The sequence below is a fragment of the Wyeomyia smithii genome, chromosome 1 (genome assembly GCF_029784165.1).
Source record: "Wyeomyia smithii strain HCP4-BCI-WySm-NY-G18 chromosome 1, ASM2978416v1, whole genome shotgun sequence".
Taxonomy (NCBI): domain Eukaryota; kingdom Metazoa; phylum Arthropoda; class Insecta; order Diptera; family Culicidae; genus Wyeomyia; species Wyeomyia smithii.
Genome location: NC_073694.1, coordinates 50,714,922 through 50,734,814, shown reverse-complemented (window position 1 = coordinate 50,734,814; position 19,893 = coordinate 50,714,922). Strand labels below are relative to the sequence as shown.

Below are 19,893 nucleotides of genomic sequence, written 5' to 3'. Positions count from 1 at the left end.
GGAAATAATTTTCAGGTAGTCTTTAAAAGACACACTGACAAAACACAAACTTTGAAGCTATAGGCAGTCAAAGACCAGTCCATAAGCAACCGAAAAAACGTCTGATCTGTAGGACAGTTCAAGACGCACTCTGATATCGTTCGAATGTGTTTTTGAATAATTGCCTACGATTCAATGGTTTAACTCTAATTCTGTAAACAGTGTGAGGTATTTCAAGTATATCTGTGAGTGGTTAACTGAATTTTAAAGCCTAAAGTTTCAATAATATTTTTAGTATCATATATTTAATGTATTTTAAGGATTATACTCCTATCATATGCTTTTTATTTATATTTCCACATTTCCGACATACCTATCTGATGTGTAGTATTTTTAAAAAAATTGTAACTTGTTCAATTTTAGGGCATTTTATAAAGGGGTCTTGGCTTGCCAAGACAAAGACTTGAAGTTACGAATTAGTTTTATATTGAGCACGTCTTATACGGTTGAAGTTGAAGTTAAAATTGTACAGGTAGTGGTTTACTACTATGTTAACATCTTTTCTCAACCGGATATTCACATTTTGGCAGCATATTTCTTCTAAATGCTTTGAATTTAAAGACTTATAGCGAATTTCTTCATTCGCAGAACCCACCTGGGGTTATCTGGCGTCTCTTTCTTGCATCGTCAATCGCAATATCGCTTCCTATTCCTACGTAGATTTGCACTGACCCAATGGAATAAAGAAAATCGCAATTAGTGAACATATCCGCTGATATGGAGTTGCTGTTTGGTCCTCAATATCGATATTACGGTGCTCCCACAGAACGTTGTTATAAAAAAATGCCCCGAAGAATTTGAGTACACCATTCGATTCGTTATGACGTCCCTCTGGTAAAAATTACAAAATCATCGTATGGTACATTTTTGAGTAATGCCAATTTGGAGGTCGTAAAGTACAGAAAAGTGATATAGAAACGACGCAATACTCATTGTAAAGTACGTTTTCCAACCACCATTTTATAAAATAACTTCCAAAGAGTTTCTACACATTCCAAGTGTTATAGTTCAAGACATCTACAATTGGTGGACAGATTTATTTGAAAATCCCACAGTGCACAGTGGTCTAAATTCGAAAAATCGTAATCTTATGCGCCGTGAAGAATGTAACCTGATGGGCTACACTTCAAACTACGCCATACAACTCACATGCAACGCGACCCACACTCAGTAATGACTACCGTTTGTTCAGGCCTTTCATTTGAACCGAGCGTCGTTCAAACACTTCTCTGCGACAGGGCAAAGGCAGCATCCATAAATTACGTAACGCTCAAAGGGGGGAGGGGGGTTCTCTTGAGCGTTACTATTTGTTACATAGGGGAGGGGGGGTTGCAGGGCGTTTGTGTTACGTTTCGTTACATATGGGGGGTCGGGTTCCAAAAATTGGTTTTTTGCGTTACGTAATTTATGGATGTCGCCAAACGCAGTCTGTTATATTCACCATTACTAATGCAACGCCTTGCGTAAAATGACATTTTTGGTTCAAACTCATTGTTGAACGAAAAGCCGATAGCAACGAGAGAAGACATTCATTATACACCCTCTCTCCAGTGTCTTTTCACCTAGCTTTCGTAGCAGATTCATTCATTATTTTTCTGCATGTGGTGGTGTTCTTTGGTTTTCATTCATTCATTCGAAAAGTTGAACGTCGTATAGCTCGTATATTTTACGCGCTGCTTACTTTCTAGTTTAAAACTACAATTCTATAAACGAAGCTAGGTTCTTTACTCACGTGTAGAGTTTAGAGGCAAAAAGATAATAAACACAATTTGGACTGTCGTTAGAAAAAACCTGCAAAAAATTAATTCTGAAACGCGTTGGCTGGCAGAATGATCTGGCATTGCCTAACACAACGGCATCCGTTGAACGAGCTTATCAGTTCTTCGACGGATCAAGAGTTATTTGTGGCTGGAATAGGGCCAGAATCGGTAATAGTTATTGAAAATCATGATAATAGCTGTGGAAAACAGATTTCCTCCATGAAATGAAGCAGAATCATTATTCTACGAAGAAATTATCGAAATTTAGCGCTTATAATAGACAGTAAAATTCCTTTGCCATATAGATAAATAATTTTGTCCAATCTTTTTTCACAATACAATACAATACAATTGTTTTAATGTTGCAAAAATTGATTGAACAGGTAGCCCACTTGGCCACGCGTCGCCTCTGACCTACGGACTGATTGGAAGGACTCACATGCCCTATCTACAAAAAGGGACATAGGCTCGACTGTAGTAATTATAGGGGCATAACCCTTATCAATTCCGCTTACAAAATTCTCTCCCGTATCCTGTTTCAGCGACAGAGGCCGTTGCAGGAAGCCTTTGTTGGAGAATACCAATGTGGTTTTCGAGTGGGGCAATCTATAACGGACCAGATGTTCACCTTGAGACAGGTTCTCGACAAGTTTCGAGAACACAACTTGCAGACGCATCATCTGTTCATAGACTTTAAGGCGGCGTACGACACAGTGAAACGCAATGCGCTTTGGCGAATAATGATATAACATGGTTTTCCAACAAAACTAATTAAACTGTTACGTGCGACGCTTGACGGTTTCACAACATGCGTCAGAACAGCGGGTGAATTTTCGGACGCGTTTGTGACGTTGGATGGTCTGAAGCAAGGTGACAGGCTCTCGAACTTGCTGTTCAACATAGCTTCGGAAGGTGCAATACGAAGGGCAGGTGTGCAGAGGAGCGGCACCATCATCACTAAGTCTCACATGCTTCTGGGCTTTGCGGGCGACATTGATAAAATTGGTGTTAACCGTAGAGCAGTTGAGGAGGCCTTTACGGCTCTCAAAAGGGGAGCTGCGAGAATTGGACTCACCATGAACACTGCCAAAACGAAGTACATGGTGGCTGGCAGGGAGCGTGGTAGTTCTACGGGTGTTGGTGCTGCGGTGGAGATGGATGGGGATACTTTCGAAGTGGTCGACGAATTTGTTTATCTTGGTACTCTCGTGACATGTGACAACGAGGTAAGCCGCGAGGTGAAAAGGCGGATTGCGGCGGTGAATAGGGCTTATTACGGATTGCGTAGCCAGCTTAGGTCCCGTAGCCTACAGATCCGTACGAAATTTGCGCTCTATACGACTCTGATCCTCCCGGTGGCGCTCTACGGACATGAATCGTGGACGTGGAAGGAGGCTGATCGACGAGCGCTTGGGGTCTTCGAGCGTAAAATCCTGCGATCAATACTTGGAGGCAAACTAGAGAACGGGGTGTGGCGCAGGCGCATGAATCACGAGCTGTACGAAGTATACAAACACGCTGATATAGTCAAGCTGATGAAACACGGCAGGTTACAGTGGGCTGGCCATGTAGCACGAATGGCGGATGGGCGACCGGCAAAGATAATATTCAGTAGAGAACCGGATAGAGGCCGACGACTTCTAGGCAGATCGCGCACGCGCTGGATGTGTGCTGTCGACGAGGATGCCAGAGTCGTGGGTGTAAGGGGAGACTGGAGAGTAACAGCCCAAGACCGAGTTTTGTGGAGACGTATTCTGGATTCGGCATAGGATTTTAATGATCTGTCGCCATAAAAGTAAAAAGTAAGCAATTATTACTGAAACATTTTTGAAACCTAACATCATATTAAAATATGATCCCAATTACGTGGTTCATAGATATGATAGGATTCAGGGTTCCGGCGGTGGAGTTGCAATTGTTATTCATCGCCGAATCAAACATCGTGCTCTTCCTCATCTTATTTGTTTATTTGTACAATTACATTCATCTGACAAAGATAAGTCTTAATGAATAATAAAAAAAAACAGCAAGAACTTCACAATCTTCTATGAGCATCAAGTAGCCGTTGACGGAACGTATTCATTGGTAAGTCGAAGTCAAAAACTCGAAAACATTATTGAAACGGTGGCAAATAATACGAATTGGATCATGGCAACCATATAGTCGATTCCGCGGTTCCAGATATAAGAAACTCCTTTGGCGCAGCGGTCTTTCAGCGGTGTATATGTTTAGTTGAGTCAATATAGCTGGACAGTCGATGTAGCCAGTCAGTAGTTTAGCAGCGAACACAGCTTGGGCTATTTGACGGTGAACCTCAAGTGGTTGAATACCAAAAAGACGACAACGGTCCTCGTATGATGGCAGGCTCAGTGAATCTTGCCATGGGAGATAACGAAGAGCATAGCGTACGAATTTTTTCTGAACCATTTCCTTACTGTAGGACCAGTTTGCATGATATGAGCTCCAGATTACAGAATTAGACTCGAGAATCGATCGCACTAGGGCACAGTAAAGTGCTTTGAAACGTAACGGGTCACGGAATTCATCGGCAATCTTGAAAATGAACCCCAATCGACGGCTTGCTTCGGCGATAATGTTGTTATAACAGTTCTTGAATTTCAGCTCGCTATCTAAGTACACTCCAAGATTTTTCACGCACTGTACACGGAGAAGATGTTGTGACGATATGGTATAATCGTATTCGATAGGGACACGCTTTTTATTGAATGAAATTATGTTGCATTTCTCAACACTCAATGTTAAGCAGTTTATTGCACACCAGTTCACGAACGTATTTAAATGCTCCTGTAGCGCAACACAATCTCGTAGGCTATGTATAATTTTGAATATTTTTGTATCATCCACATAAAACAGTCGACATCCGGGTGGTAACAAGAAAGAAGCGTCGTTTATAAAGATAGCGAAGAGTAGCGGGCTCAAGTTACTACCTTGAGGAACTCCTGAAACGTTTGAAAAACACCTCGAAACAGCTGAACCTATTTTCACGCATACACTTCGACTAGCCAAGTAAGATTTGAACCAGCGTACGGATTCTGATTGGACACCGAGTCGTTCAAGTTTACTAAGCAGTAATCTTGAGACGAAAGTTATTGAAACTTTGGGAATTGAAGTTCAAACTGAACTTGGGATTTTATTTATTGCCGTAGCATATTTACCATTGTGTGCATTGCATTGCGAGCACAAAAATTATTTTAAAGGTGATTTACAAAAACACCAGAAATTGTTGAAAATTTTTTATAATCGGCGATTTCAACGCTAAACATCGAGCATGGAATAATTCTCAAAGTAATTCCAATGGCAAAATTTTATTCAATGATTGTTCTTCAGGGAACTATTCTATTTTGTCTCCGAATAGTCCTACATGCTTTTCTTCTGTAAGAAACCCATCAACAATTGATTTGGTGCTAACATATCAAAGTCATGTGTGTAGTGATTTGATCACAGATACTGACTTTGATTCTGACCATCTTCCAATAACTTTTTCTTTATCACATGAGTCAGTTTTAAACCCTATGAGCTCTGTTTTTAATTATAACAAGGCTAATTGGGAAAGCTACAAATCTCATATTGAGAGAAATTTCAATAATGAGCTTGATTTGCAAAACGAAGTGAATATTGATTCCGCTTTGGAAGCATTAAAATGTGCAATTGTTGATGCCAGGAATTATTCTGTTCCATAGGCTCAAGTGAAATTTGATTAACCAATAATTGACGAAAATCTTCAACTTCTAATTCGTTTGAAAAATGTCCGCAGACGTCAATATCAACGTTCTCGTGACCCTGTTTTGAAAACTATTTATAAAGATTTACAGAAAGAGAATAAACATAGATTTACTCTTCTGAGAAATCAAAATTTTGAGACTAAAGTTGAAAAAGACTTGCTCAGCAGTTTGAGAGTGTTCATAATTCAAATTTGAATTTTGTGAGTTTAATTGAAAATGAAGTCACTCGTCAATTTGATTTAATTTCTTCTCAGAATTTTTCACCTGCAGAAATAATTGAAACTAACTTGAATGAGATTAAATCAATTATAAAAAATTTCAAAAATATGAAAGCACCTGGTGACGATGGAATCTTTAACATACTAATCAAACATCTCCCTGAGAGCACAATGGAATTTTTAGTGAAAATTTTCAATTGCTGTTTCAAAATTGCATATTTTCCCAAATTATGGAAAAATGCAAAAGTTTGCTTTCTTCAATAAGTGAACTGTTTGAGAGAATTATTCTCAATAGAATGATGTCACACATCAACGAAAATTCAATTTTGCACATGAACAGTTTGGATTTCGCCAAGGGCATTCCACTACTCATCAATTGCTCAGAGTTACTAATATGATACGAGCAACAAATCTGAAGGTTATTCCACTGGAGCTGCTCTTTTAGACATAGAAAAAGCATTCGCCAGTGTTTGGCCTAAAGGTTTGATTGCGAAATTGCAAACTTTTAATTTTCCAATTTTCCTAATCAAAATTTGAAAAATTATCTTACTGATCGAACTCTGCAGGTTGTCTATCAGAATTCAAAATCTGATAGATTTCCTGTCAGAGCAGGTGTGCCTCAAGGTTCAGTCTTGGGTCCAGTCCTGTACAACATATTCACTTCAGATCTTCCTGATTTGCCTCCAGGATGCACACAGTCATTGTGCTGCGATGACACAAGCATTTCCGTAAAAGGAAAAAGTCTTCGTGTGACGATGCAGTCGATTGCAGAAAAGTTATGATATTTTTTCTTCTTATTTGCAAAAGTGGAAAATCTTTCCCAGTGGTTCTAAAACTCAAATGATAATTTTTCCCCATAAGACTAGGGCTTCTTTCCTCAAGCCAAACAATAATCACGTTGTTAAGATGAATGGGGTTATTTTAAGTTGGTCTGACAAGGTTAAGTACTTGGGACTAATTTACAATAAAAAACTTACTTACAAAGAGCACATTGAGAATATACAGGCCAAGTGCATCAAATATTCGAGATGTTTATATCCTCTCGTTAAAAGGAATTCTAAACTTTGTTTAAAGAACAAACTTTTGATTTACGAACAAATTTTTAGACCAGCAATGCTTTATGCTGTACCGATCTGGTCAAGTTGCTGTTTCACAAGGAAGAAAACACTCCAAAGGATTCAGAATAAAATTCTGAAAATGATTTAGAAGCGTCCTCCTTGGTTTGGTACACTCGAATTACATAGACTCACTGGTGTTGAAACATTAGAAGCTATGTCAAATAAAATTATTAACAATTTTCGACAAAAATCGTTCCAATCCTCAATTGCAACGATAAGCTCTCTTTATAGTCAATAAGTTAGCAATTAAGTTAGTTGTAAGTTTGCTTCCCCTATTCTGACAAGTAGGTTAAATCCCTACGATGATAAGTCCTAAAAAATCCTAACAATTAAAATTACAAATTTCTAACAGTGTTGAGAAGTTGCCATTTGTGATTGGACACACATACTCATTATTTACTAATATTTATCATAAATACTTAAGCTACTAATAAATCCCCCCCCCCCCTTATTAACATTCCAGTAACCAGTCGTCGTATCCGAAAAGTTTCAAACTCTGACAGTAACCTTTCATACAGGAAAACAGTCGCTGTACCGCGACTTCTTCCGCGGCATAAAAAAGCATGCTAGAGTTCCGTTGAGAAATACCAGCTCTGTGATGAAGAATGGTCTAGAGTGGTTTCCAGTGCTCCAGTTTAATCTTGTTAATTCTGACGGTCCTGGATACTGTTGGGGAAACAAAAGAAAAACACCCTGAGAGAGCATTGGACAGGCATTAGTGGCACTGTAAAAACTTCAAAACTTCAATATGTTTCATATGAATCAGAATTAACTCTAAGAAGCACTGCGAATTACTAAAAGAAGCTTTTATTAAGTTACAAAGACGTTAAGGACGTAAATTTTATTTTTAAGCAATATATTGCTTCATTTCATACACAAAGTAGCACTAAAAATTTCTCGCGGCCTGTGATATTCCTTCTATGCATTGGCCATCGTGTAGTCCGGACTTCAATCCTATAGAGAATGATTGGGGAATTGTAACAACAAATATGAGCCGTTGCGGAACAGAGTGGTCTATGTGCCATAGAGCAAATTGTTCAGGAAAAGCAATTTTCGAAAAATCTCTGAATAACATTCTGTTCAATGGATTCTTTCAAACAAAATGTTCTAATATAAAGGTTATGAAGTGGTTCAACATTGGGACATATAAAATTAACAGTTTCTTTGCGAAATCGGTGATTCTATTTCACCAATGTACATAGACCACTCTGATTTCAAATATATTTTACTGGAATCCTCGAATCGTTTCGGAACAGAGTGGTCTATGTACATAAACATAAATAAAAATGACGTTAACTCGTATAAAATGGCTAGTGTCACATGTTATATGATGTACATGGCATGTCACATGTAACATGTGACGTGTAACATTACAGTAACACAACATGTTACATATTACATGATATTTGACATGTTACATTACGTGTAACATGTTACAAATCACGTGTAACATGTTACAGGACAAATGACAAGTTACATATCACATGTAACATGTTACATGTCACATATTACATGGCGGTATTACCTCGATTTATGTATATAGACCACTCTGTTCCGAAACAGAATGTTCTGTTTCGGACGAAATTTCAACATGAAATAAATCAGCTTTAAAGTTCGATTTTTTGAAAGTCTCCTAACTTCAGCTTCTTCAGTAGATGCGGTTTATGTAAAAAACTCATTTTTGAAAAAATGGTCTTTAGACCACTCTGATCCGCAACGGCTCAGTTATTTGCACAGGGCAGCTGCTGGACAGCTGAAAAGCTGAAAAAAAGCTGAAAAAGCAATCATCGGCGAATACGCTAAAATTAGACCGAGTACGCTAAAATATCTTGTTTATTCTATGCCTAGGCTAGGGATACCATCCGTCCTGATTTAGCAGGACATGTCCTGATTTTGAGACTCGTTTAGAGCGTCCTGATTTATTTTTCATATTTTAGCATTTGTCCTGATTTTTCTGAATAGATATTCAGAAATGGTGAAGATTGTTCAGTACTCATCTTGACCCCAGATAGAAACGGACTCATTTTGAACGAATTTTTTCTTTGGTTGAATCTTGGCGGGAAAAATTGTCTAGTCGTTGAACCCGTAAACATCTGACAGTTGTTAAGTATAATTTAAAACAGCTTACGTGTGCTACATTTTTAGGTATCTACCACTTACATAAGACATACGTAACACTCAGGAAGAAATCTTCCAAAAAGGTTGGTCCAAAATAAACTACTTGAATTGGTACCACCCTTTGAATAAAATCACTGTTTGAGTAGTTTATGAAGGCGGTGTACCTGCGCAGCCCTGCATTTGTTTCGTTCCCACTCAAAAAATGCTGCATTGATTTTGCAAAGAACTTTTTGACACTTTTTGACAGTTTTTTATAGGATTTTCTTTGGAACTCGATGAAGCCGAAAAAAAAGGAAATTCATTTTGTTCATCATTTGTCGAGCAGTTGGACAGGATGAGGCACGGAGTACTATGGGGCAACGTGTACCAGAAAAAAGCGCCAGTGTTACGTATTTCTTATGTATGTGTATCTACTAACGCCTGATGAATCAAAGTTGCAGAATTGAATCGTCCGAGAGATACGTTAAATAAATGAATAATTGTTTTGGCGTATGTTGCAGTGCAAATCTCAGATTGTGGTTTTATTTATTGATATCTCAAAGAATGGAAATAGTTTAGATCAAATTTGTGCCAAAAAAAGGTGTCCTGATTTTTAACTCCGATCAAATGGTAACCCTAGCCTAGGCAGCTGTAAAAGGTTGTATAGACTAAAGGTGAAGTGACACAATACTAATCATATTTGCTTTTGGGTTTTTTTTTGAAAATAAAGTGTTAAAAGTAGTTTTTACTAAAATGACGTCATGTTCATTTCCACCTTAAAAATAACAAATGATCCTACACGGCATGCATGGACTCATTATTAAAATAATCAACTGGCAATCGTACTTGGATTATAAAAATACAACAACAAAATATTCTTGCTTAGGAATTTAAAAAAAAGCCACAGCTCACAAACTTAATTTATTTTGGCAAACTTTCCTACGGCTGATCGAACTCGGCGATTTTTTTTTGCAAATGTCAGCAAAATATTTCGATGAATATTCTGCATAAATATCGATGTACCGTGAACCAGTAAGTATTGACATTTCGTTTGTCGAAGTTTTTGAAAATTTCTGATAACAAAACTGGTTTTATTGAAGTTTTATTGCGCTGTTTTGGCTGTATTAAGCGCTATAAAACTTCCATAAAACCAATACTGTTACCACGGGTTTTCATATGTACATCTTTCATGACTTTTTTTTCTAATTGGAAATTTGACATTTCTGACACATTCGACATATAGGGGAAAGTAGGTAAAGATGGACACCCTAAGGTTTAACCTTAATAATTACTCAGGTATTGCTATTTAAATTGCAGTAGTCATACAAATTGATACTTAAGATCATTTGTTGTCATATTTATTCTCGGTATTAGTGAACTTCCTCCAAGTTTTATGTGTTTTGGGTCTTCAAAACTATGACTACAAATTGCTGTTTTCTTGACATGGTTGGGTAAGATGGACACTACGATGGTGAAGGTGAACACTCACAAAAAAAGATGTAGTACGTTACGTATTCCTTTGATTTATGTGTTAAGTGATGGCCATACACTACTCTACGTTATTAGAGTCCATCACGTGAACAGTTTGGGAGGGTGGGCTAGGATGAAGGCAAAAATTCACGGCCTATATGGCCTTTTCTCACTGCTAAGTGATTAATATCTGCTTGTTTTCTCTCGCGGGTGTACTTTGTAAACATCTATAGTACAGAACCGATTTTATTTGAGAAAATTCTTGAAAAATCCGTGTGTCCATCTTGCCCGACCTGACTGTATATTTTTCAAACAATCGTAGCTCTCTATCGGAACATCGAAAATCTGCTAAATTTTCACTAGAAAACCGAGGAAAGACTAATTGAACACTTTACCATCGGGAACAAATGAAATAGCGTGTTCACGAAAATATTCTTTGTTTTACTTACAAATTTGGCAGGTTGCTGAAAACCGACAAAGCATCTCAAAAGTATTAACACACTACAAAGAAGGTATTCGCATCACTCAACTATCATAACACGTTCTAGTTTGTGAAATATTGAAAGTGTCCGTCTTACCCGCAGTGTCCGTCTTTGCCAACATTTTTGGTAAATTTTATTTCCAAATCGCAGATCTAACGGAAAAAATGCCATTTTACTATTTTGAAGTAGAATACTTCTCTCAGGAAGTTCGGCTACATAGGGATGTGAAATGAAAATCTAAAACCGAAAAAAGTGAAAAATATGTCCAATTTCAAATGCTAATAAACCGATTAGTATTCGATGGATTTCCTTCGTTCTTGCAGCAATAGATTGGAAAATCTTCTAAGATTCTTCCCAAAATAAGATAATTGTAATTTTATTATTCACACTATTGTACTATTGAAAATAGTCAAGCCTTGTCAAAACGAAAATTTCGACCCCTGATTGGTCGTTATATGCTTGCTTCCCAAGCACGGTCGACAGAATCATATACCTTGCAATTGAAAACATGCTATTTGGCCTATATAAGAGCCTGTTTCAGCCGGAGCCGCTCATAATAGTTCTGAACAGCGACGACAGCAGTCCTCCCTTAGCAGCAGTGGGTACCATCGATAGCGGAAGCGGCCACAACTGTGGCTTGGCTGTGGATAGGCCAGCGTATAGCGGCCACAACTGTGGCATAGCGTAGCATCAGACAGCGACAACAGCAGTCGTCCTTCCTCAGCAGCAGCACTAGCCCTGTGGTTGGTCACCACGTCTCAGGAGCAGCGCGGTTTTTCTCAGCGTGTGTCGCCAGACAGCCATTATTCCCCCCGTGTTGGGGCAGCATAATGATTGCCATCAGGAAATCCAGTTTCGGAAATCAAAATGCCTTTTTGAAGGCAAATAAACAAGTCATTGAAAGTAAATAATTTTTGTCAACGCAAGCAAGCATTCTGTGTTGCATCCTAGCAATTTAAATTTGTCGCACCCGTTTAATTTACTGAATGTGAAATAGCTTCCACAGTGCATGTTGTCCGTGTATCTTATTTCCCCCAATGTTAGGGCAGCTCAAAGGTTGTAATTAGCAACCGATTTTGAACCACACCATGCTTTTTTCAAGGCAAATAAAAAATAATTGAAGGTTAATAATTTTCTGGCATCAACACAAGCAGACATTCTGTGCGGGATGCAATCAAATTCTGTTGTAGTTGTCTAATTTTTACTTTCACTTTATTTAGTAAACCCCCCACTGTAGGGGCAGCGCAAAGGCTGCGATCAGCATAACCGACATTGAATAATAAATTTCCCTGTTAGTACGCCTTCACAAAAGCAGTTAGTCCGACTATGCAGAGCTAATATGAAGTCGATTCAATCAATCAGCATAAACAGAATTTCGTCATCTCCCAGCTGCCAAGTTGCAACATGATGCAACACGCAACAGCGAGCAAACGAAATCGCTTGATGTTACAAACCGCAATAAGATACGGGTTAAAACCGTTGCGTGTGTGAGAGCACCATCGGTGTTTATTCGCTGGATACACTATCTACTGTCTACTGAACGCAATAATCTGCTTACATGCGACATGGGGACGGGAACATTTTCTTCAACCAAGCTGCACAACACGACACAAAACATGTTATTTTGTTGCTTCAATGAGAGTGCTATCGGTCCGGCTCGACAAGAAATCATTTTTGTGCATCCGTGCTACGAAACTGAGGAAAAACTTTAGAAACTGAAAAAAGAGGTGGAGCTTATCAAATGATCGCTATATCATTCCACCACGTACGTGAAATAATTCATTCCTATTTTCATCCCTATATAAGAGCCTGTTTTAGTCCAAGCCGCTCATAACAGTTCTGAATAGCGACGACAGCAGTCCTCCCTTAGCAGCAGTGGGTACCATCGATAGCGGAAGCGGCCACAACTGTGGCTTGGCTGTGGATAGGCCAGCGTATAGCGGCCACAACTGTGGCATAGCGTAGCATCAGACAGCGACAACAGCAGTCGTCCTTCCTCAGCAGCAGCACTAGCCCTGTGGTTGGTCACCACGTCTCAGGAGCAGCGCGGTTTTTCTCAGCGTGTGTCGCCAGACAGCCATTATTCCCCCCGTGTTGGGGCAGCATAATGATTGCCATAAGGAAATCCAGTTTCGGAAATCAAAATGCCTTTTTGAAGGCAAATAAACAAGTCATTGAAAGTTAATAATTTTTGTCAACGCAAGCAAGCATTCTGTGTTGCATCCTAGCAATTTAAATTTGTCGCACCCGTTTAATTTACTGAATGTGAAATAGCTTCCACAGTGCATGTTGTCCGTGTATCTTATTTCCCCCAATGTTAGGGCAGCTCAAAGGTTGTAATTAGCAACCGATTTTGAACCACACCATGCTTTTTGAAGTAGAATACTTCTCTCAGGAAGTTTGGCTACATAGGGATGTGAAATGAAAATCTAAAACCGAAAAAAGTGAAAAATATGTCCAATTTCAAATGCTAATAAATCGGTTAGTATCCGATGGATTTCCTTCGTTCTTGCAGCAATAGATTGGAAAATCTTCTAAGATTCTTCCCAAAATAAGATAATTGTAATTTTACTATTCACACTATTGTACTATTGAAAATAGTCAAGCCTTGTCAAGACGAAAAATTCGACCTCTGATTGGTCGTTATATGCTTGCTTCCCAAGCACGGTCGACAGGATCATATACCTTGCAATTGAAAACATGCTATTTGGCCTATATAAGAGCCTGTTTCAGCCGGAGCCGCTCATAATAGTTCTAGACAGCGACAACAGCAGTCGTCCTCCCTTAGCAGCAGCACTAGGCCTGTGGTTGGTCACCACGTCTCAGGAGCAGCGCGGTTTTTCTCAGCGTGTGTCACCAGACAGCCATTATTCCACCCATGTTGGGGCAGCATGAAGATTGCCATCAGGAAATCTAATTTCGGAAATCAAAATGCCTTCTTCAAGGCAAATAAACAAGTCATTGAAAATTAATAATTTTTGTCAACGCAAGCAAGCATTCTGTGTTGCATCCTAGCAATTTAAATTTGTCGCACCCGTCGAATTTACTGAATGTAAAATAGCTTCCACAGTGCATGTTGTCCGTGTATCTTAATTCCCCCAATGTTAGGGCAGCTCAAAGGTTGTAATTAGCAACCGATTTTGAACCGCAACATGCTTTTTTCAAGGCAAATAAAAAAATAATTGAAGGTTAATAATTTTCTCGCATCAACACAAGCAGACGTTCTGTGCGGGATGCAATCAAATTCTGTTGTAGTTGTCTAATTTTCACTTTATTTAGTAAACTCCCCACTGTAGGGGCAGCGCAAAGGCTGCGATCAGCACAACCGACATTGAATAATAAACTACCCTGTTAGAACGCATTCACAAAAGCAGTTAGTTCGACTATGCAGAGCTAATATGAAGTCGATTCAATCAATCAGCATCAACAGAATTTCGTCGTCTCCCAGCTGCCAAGTTGCAACATGATGCAACACGCAGCAGCGAGCAAACGAAATCGCTTCATGTTACAAACCGCAATAAGATACGAGTTAAAACCGTTGCGTGTGTGAGAGCAAGAGCACCATCGGTGTTTATTCGCTGGATACAAAAATCAAATGCGAATTGTGGAATAATTTGTCTGAAGAACATTAGGGAATGGAACAACTGAACTGATAGGGTGTGGTCTATTTCGTAGCACCCTTCGGCTATAAAAGAGTGTTTCTGGGAAAACTAGCTACATTCATTAGTCGAAAGGTGAGCTGGATGGACCGTCCACAACGTTGACAGCAGCAGCAGCAGATATCAGCACTCAGCGGTAACAGAATATATCAGCGGGTTACGCCTGTGGCTGCCTTCAAATTAAACAAATCACTTGCCCTGTGGTTGGTCACCACGTCTCAGGCCTCTGCCTGAGAACGAACGCCAACGCGAGCGATCGGGCGAGATTTTTGCCGTACATCAGCCGGCACTTCCTCTAATGGAAAAGTTGGATCATTTTGTTCAGAAGAATATTACTGTCGGTAATACTACAGAGCTGCGATTGCATTATATCCGATATGGAATTGAACAATTGTTCTTTTGAGGACAAATAAAACACTTAATTTGAAGAGTTAATAGTTTTGGGTACCAGTAGCAGTATGGTAACAGCCTCAGCGGTAGGTGCATCCGGTACTTCCATGAGGCGGATGTTATAAGGAAGTAAATGGAAGCGGCACGGCGAAACAGTTCGGGTGTGCTTAGACGCGCGTCATTTTTCGTTGTTGATATTATTCCCCACATGAAACGAAGCGCTTTCGTACGATAGCGGCGGTATTAGCGGTAGATGCATTTGCCAACACTTACTCCAGTAAAGCCGTGTCTAATTTTCAATGTTAAAACACCTTTCTATTGTGTTGGCCGTGCACATTAGGCCTCTGCCAGGCTAAACGCGAAAAGCGGCGTGAACCGTTTCGCCCGGCCGTAGGTTAATGTGCAGCCGTAAGTAGAGCTGTGTAAAAGTATTCTACTTCAACCTCGCGGTCGTGGCTTTGCACACAACCCTCCTGTGATTTTTTCAATCAGTCTAAGAAAACCGTAATCATAAAATCTTTTGAGAATCAAAGTAAAACTAGAATCTATCAGCTTCGTCAATTGGAGTTGATAGGAGCGGGGGCCTAGTGTGGTTGGTAACGTCTCTGCCAACCACGCTCGACGCCTGGGTTCGAATCCCACCGCCGACATAGGTGTCGATGGTTGTGAAGTGGCGTGATCCACTCACAACCAACCCAACTGGTCTAGATTCAATCCTAGCCGACACCGGGAGATTTTCTGAGGCGAAAAATCTCTGGGATCACGCCTTCCATCGCATGAGGAAGTAAAGCCGTTGGCGCCGGTCCGTGAATAAACGGGTCGTGAGTTAGGGACCTGGGTGTGGAGTCGCCTCCCTGGGCGTCGGTAATTGGCCACAACAGTGGCGGAAATAGACCGACGGAAAATAAGCGAGAATAAAAAAAAAAATGGAGTTGATTGATCCACCAGACAGTTGCTAGGTCGTATTATCGAGAAAGTTTGTTTTATTTAACTTTAAACATGTAAACTCTTTTTTATTATTTTCTTCATATCCCGAATAAAATTACCTTTGTAGAACCATTGCTTCTGATGAGTGAATATTTTAATTGTAATCTAATATCTACACCATTTCCATGAACTAACAACACTTTCAATTTTCAAAAAATGACAACAATTAGCCATTCACTCAATGTCTGTATTGATATTATCATTTACTCAGTAGCCAGTTGAGTAGACGAGTTGAGCCACTAGATCAAAATCACCGGAAATTTTTGCCACCTCAAGAGGCACTCAATCAAAGAATACTGCTAAATATTTAGAATTGGCAACACCCAGAGGAAGCCCCACGCACTACGTCTCCTCCGTTGCACTCAGAATTAAGCTCCTGCGGAGGTTAGATGTTGGCTGGGATGGGTGGCAGGCTGGGGGGATGCAGGAACAAAAACAACAACAACCGTGCAACGCTGAGCTGCTATATGCAACCGCATCACAGATGCTACCGGGCGCCTTGGCGATCGGTTTCTTACCACTTCTCGATCTGCAGAAGCTCACACGCGTTGCCTGTTGGTCGGTGACGCGTTGGGTGGTGCTTGTCGACAACAGAGCGGTGAGCGCTGTGGTAAGGAAGCCGAACCCGAAAGATTAGCGAAAAACGGCACTCCGCAGTGGAGCAGCGCGCGGCTTTTGCTGCGCTGCTCGAGAAGTAATAATAAAGACGACCGATGGAGTCGCCCAAGGAATCAGTAAAATTTCGCTGCCCGCCGAAGAAGCACACGCGCGTGGGGATCGTTTTTTCAACAAGCGAACGCGTGCGAGCGTTTGTCGTTGTTGTGAATATTTTCGCCTTTGGCGCATAATTACTTGCCCCCAGGAAGGGGAGCTCCGTTCCGGCACGGGCCGGAAGTGCAGAAAGTTGACAGTGGCATTAGAGTGCGGTGAAGTGTCTGGTGTAATTGATCGATCGATCAGGTGGCGCCTTATTATTGCTCGAGGCGAAAGCGCACATCAATTGTTTGAAGTGAAATTGTTCTAAATTGGAGTGAAAACGAATGCAGGTAGTGACTGAAAATTTAAACTCACATCAGTACTAAAAAGCTGGAGCTTGCCGTCATTTCTCTCTCCTAGAAAACATAGAACTGGAAGAACAAACTTGATCGGTGGAGTTTTGCATATTGCCAGAAGGTTAATAAAAATAAATTCATTCTGGATGATAATTATGTTTGAAAAAAATCCGGCGGGGGCTGTCGAACGTTTCTATCAATGCGTGGTTTTTATGCTTTTCTTCAAATGCAGATATGTTCAATTAATTGCTTTGCTTGAAAAATATCACATTTGTTTGTAGTGCAATTAGTCTTAGAACAAGAAATCCTTTCTCACGGCAGCTGCAATCGGTAACTGTGATGTCAGATCCCCAAAGTCCTCTCTTGCCTAATGAGCCGTGCAAAAGGTGGACCTGTTTGTTCTAACAGCGAACGTCTGGCGATCTGAGACGTTCCGCAAACAAAAGACACCGAATTGGATGCAAATCTATTCGATGATGACGAACCCAGATGCACTTTGGGCAATATTTGCGTTTGCTTTTGAATTTGGAAGCAGCGATATACAGTACAGTGATTCACTGTTGTTAGAAAACTGAATAATTTTAAAAGGATTTGCTAGATTTCAAAATAGTAAGAAAATAATCGTAACATATACTATTTTTATTTCGTATGCCTGAAGAGCATTAGGTCCATAAAGGCCACTGCGACCATCATATTGATTATCTTTTGTGACAGGTTCTTATTGCTGTACTCAGATTACGAGGTACCCATACTCATTGATGGATTAGAGTTGGTTGGTAGTAATGCTGTGCCCCAGTTACATATACCATAAACGTTAGTGTAAATTTTTGTAGAGTGGTAATTTTGATGAACGTTGGTTGAACAAAAGTTTAACCACATTAAGGCCAACAATTTTCACTGGCATTAAGAAATCAATGATTTATATGTGTTTTTCTTAAACGGGTTTTAATAAACTTTATGCTTTTCATTTCACATCCTGGAGGTATGATTTGCCAAATTGCAGTAAATAATAAAGTGAAAAATTAAAAAAAAAACTTTAGATTAGATTTAGATTTAGATTTAGAAAATTGAAAAAAAAAAGTTATTCTAAACTGGTTCACAATCATTGAAATTATAGAATTACTTCAAAATGATTCTTGAATGTTTCTCAAATGTTGCAAAATGCTTAAATGGTTCCCAAATAGATCTGAATGCTTTTAGAACGTCTCTTGAAATATTCTGAAATGACTCTAAAATGGATCCAAATGATTCTGAAATTCTTACAAAATTATTATGAATGTTTAAAACATATCTCCAATGATTCTAAAATCATTTTGAGTGGCATGTGTAAGATTCTAGAGTTATTCAAATATAATTGGAGAAGGAATCATTTTAGAATTTATTAACAATAATTTTAAAACCTATTTAAAATTATTTGAAATCATATGGACCATTTTAAAATTTCTTGAAATCATTTTAGAATCGTTCTGGTATAATTTCCGAATCATGTCTGCAGTTTTTTTTTAAATCACTTCTTACTTATTTTTCTATTTTAGAATTATTTAAGAATCATTATAAAGTAATTTCATTTAACCATGCAATCCATTTTAGAATTATTTGATAGTTAATTTATAGTCCTTTGAAAACCATTTTTTAAATAATTATATTTTATGCTTTTTCAAGTAATTATGAAATGCTTTTAAAACCTCAACTGCATACACTGTCTGTCTTAATGAGGTATTTTTTAACAATTTAGAAATCATTTTATAATCATTACTGTCCTTGATTGACACAGGTGGGCACCGCTAACCGAAAATTTAGCGACGCTCATCGCTAAGCCGCTAACCGGAAAATTTAGCTCTATAATCGCTAAACGCTGAACGCTAAACCCACATTAGCGGAACTTTCGCTAACCGCTAATCGCTAACCTATTAATATGGATATGTGTTTTGTAAGATTTGGACCACATTCAGCTTGCATTAAAAATAAATTACTTTAGAAAACTTTTCATCAAAATTCAATTATTATTTGAATCGAAAAAGTAGAACCAAATTGTCATAGGGTTTTTGATCTTGGTTCGAACCATGCCAAAATTTATCCTGGTTCGAACTATTACGAAAAATCCCGAATAATCATAATAACTTCAGTTATTTTAGATCAGAACGATTGCATAATATGCTTTCGATATCTGTCTTAACATAGGATTTTTTTACATAATAAAAATTACATCCTTAAGTTCAATTATTTACAATAAAAAAAGCATTGAATTTGGCTTTGGTTGTTCATATAAGACCTGGTTCGTCATCGTTATTATATAGTATCCAAACCAATTATATTCAAGCAAGAATAGTTTTTAAACATTTAGACATGAATATTATCCCATTCCTGTAACATTTTTTCAATTGAAAGGTTAGTTAGAATGAATTTTAAAGAAAAATATGACTGTATTTTTTTGATCCTGCTTCTACCGATGATCGTGGTTTAAACTAGCAAGCTTTCTTGTACCACCGCTAGAGTCGCTACGCATTTTTTATATTTCAGTCGAAGCAGTACAAATATTTTTTGGTAAATTAGAATGCTATTAGTGGTTATCCATATCTGTTCAGTATTTGTTTGAGTCATTGAAAAAATAGTGCATATTTGGAGAAGTAAAAAAAACTCTTGCACGGTTTAATCAGTAGTTCGAACCAGGATCATAAATGGTTCAAACCACAATCAGCATGGTTCGAACATAGATCATTATTTCTTTGTCATTAAATATCGCAAATTAAATCATTCAGGCATTGAAATACAGTTCGAGTACTATAATATAATCGTTATAGGTGTGTTTTCACATTAGAAATCAATTTTGATACATAACTGAAATAAACCCTTTAAATTACACCATTTGGGCACCTGC

At 38.7% G+C, this 19,893-nt stretch overlaps 1 protein-coding gene across 6 annotated transcripts in view; it reads left to right on the top strand.

Moving 5' to 3' along the window:
* Nucleotides 1-16,713: 16,713 nt before the first annotated feature.
* Nucleotides 16,714-19,893, top strand: part of LOC129733826 (uncharacterized) — a 154,881-nt gene continuing 151,701 nt past the window's right edge. For 3 of the 6 annotated variants that reach the window (XM_055695346.1, XM_055695350.1, XM_055695347.1), the window contains exon 1: nt 16,714-17,009. In XM_055695346.1, coding sequence (XP_055551321.1) covers nt 17,004-17,009 — 6 coding nt within the window. In that variant the 5' untranslated portion in view covers nt 16,714-17,003. Of the gene's footprint in view, nt 17,137-19,893 lie in introns of all 6 variants that reach the window. The other 3 variants (XM_055695349.1, XM_055695348.1, XM_055695351.1) reach the window with 3 other exon arrangements.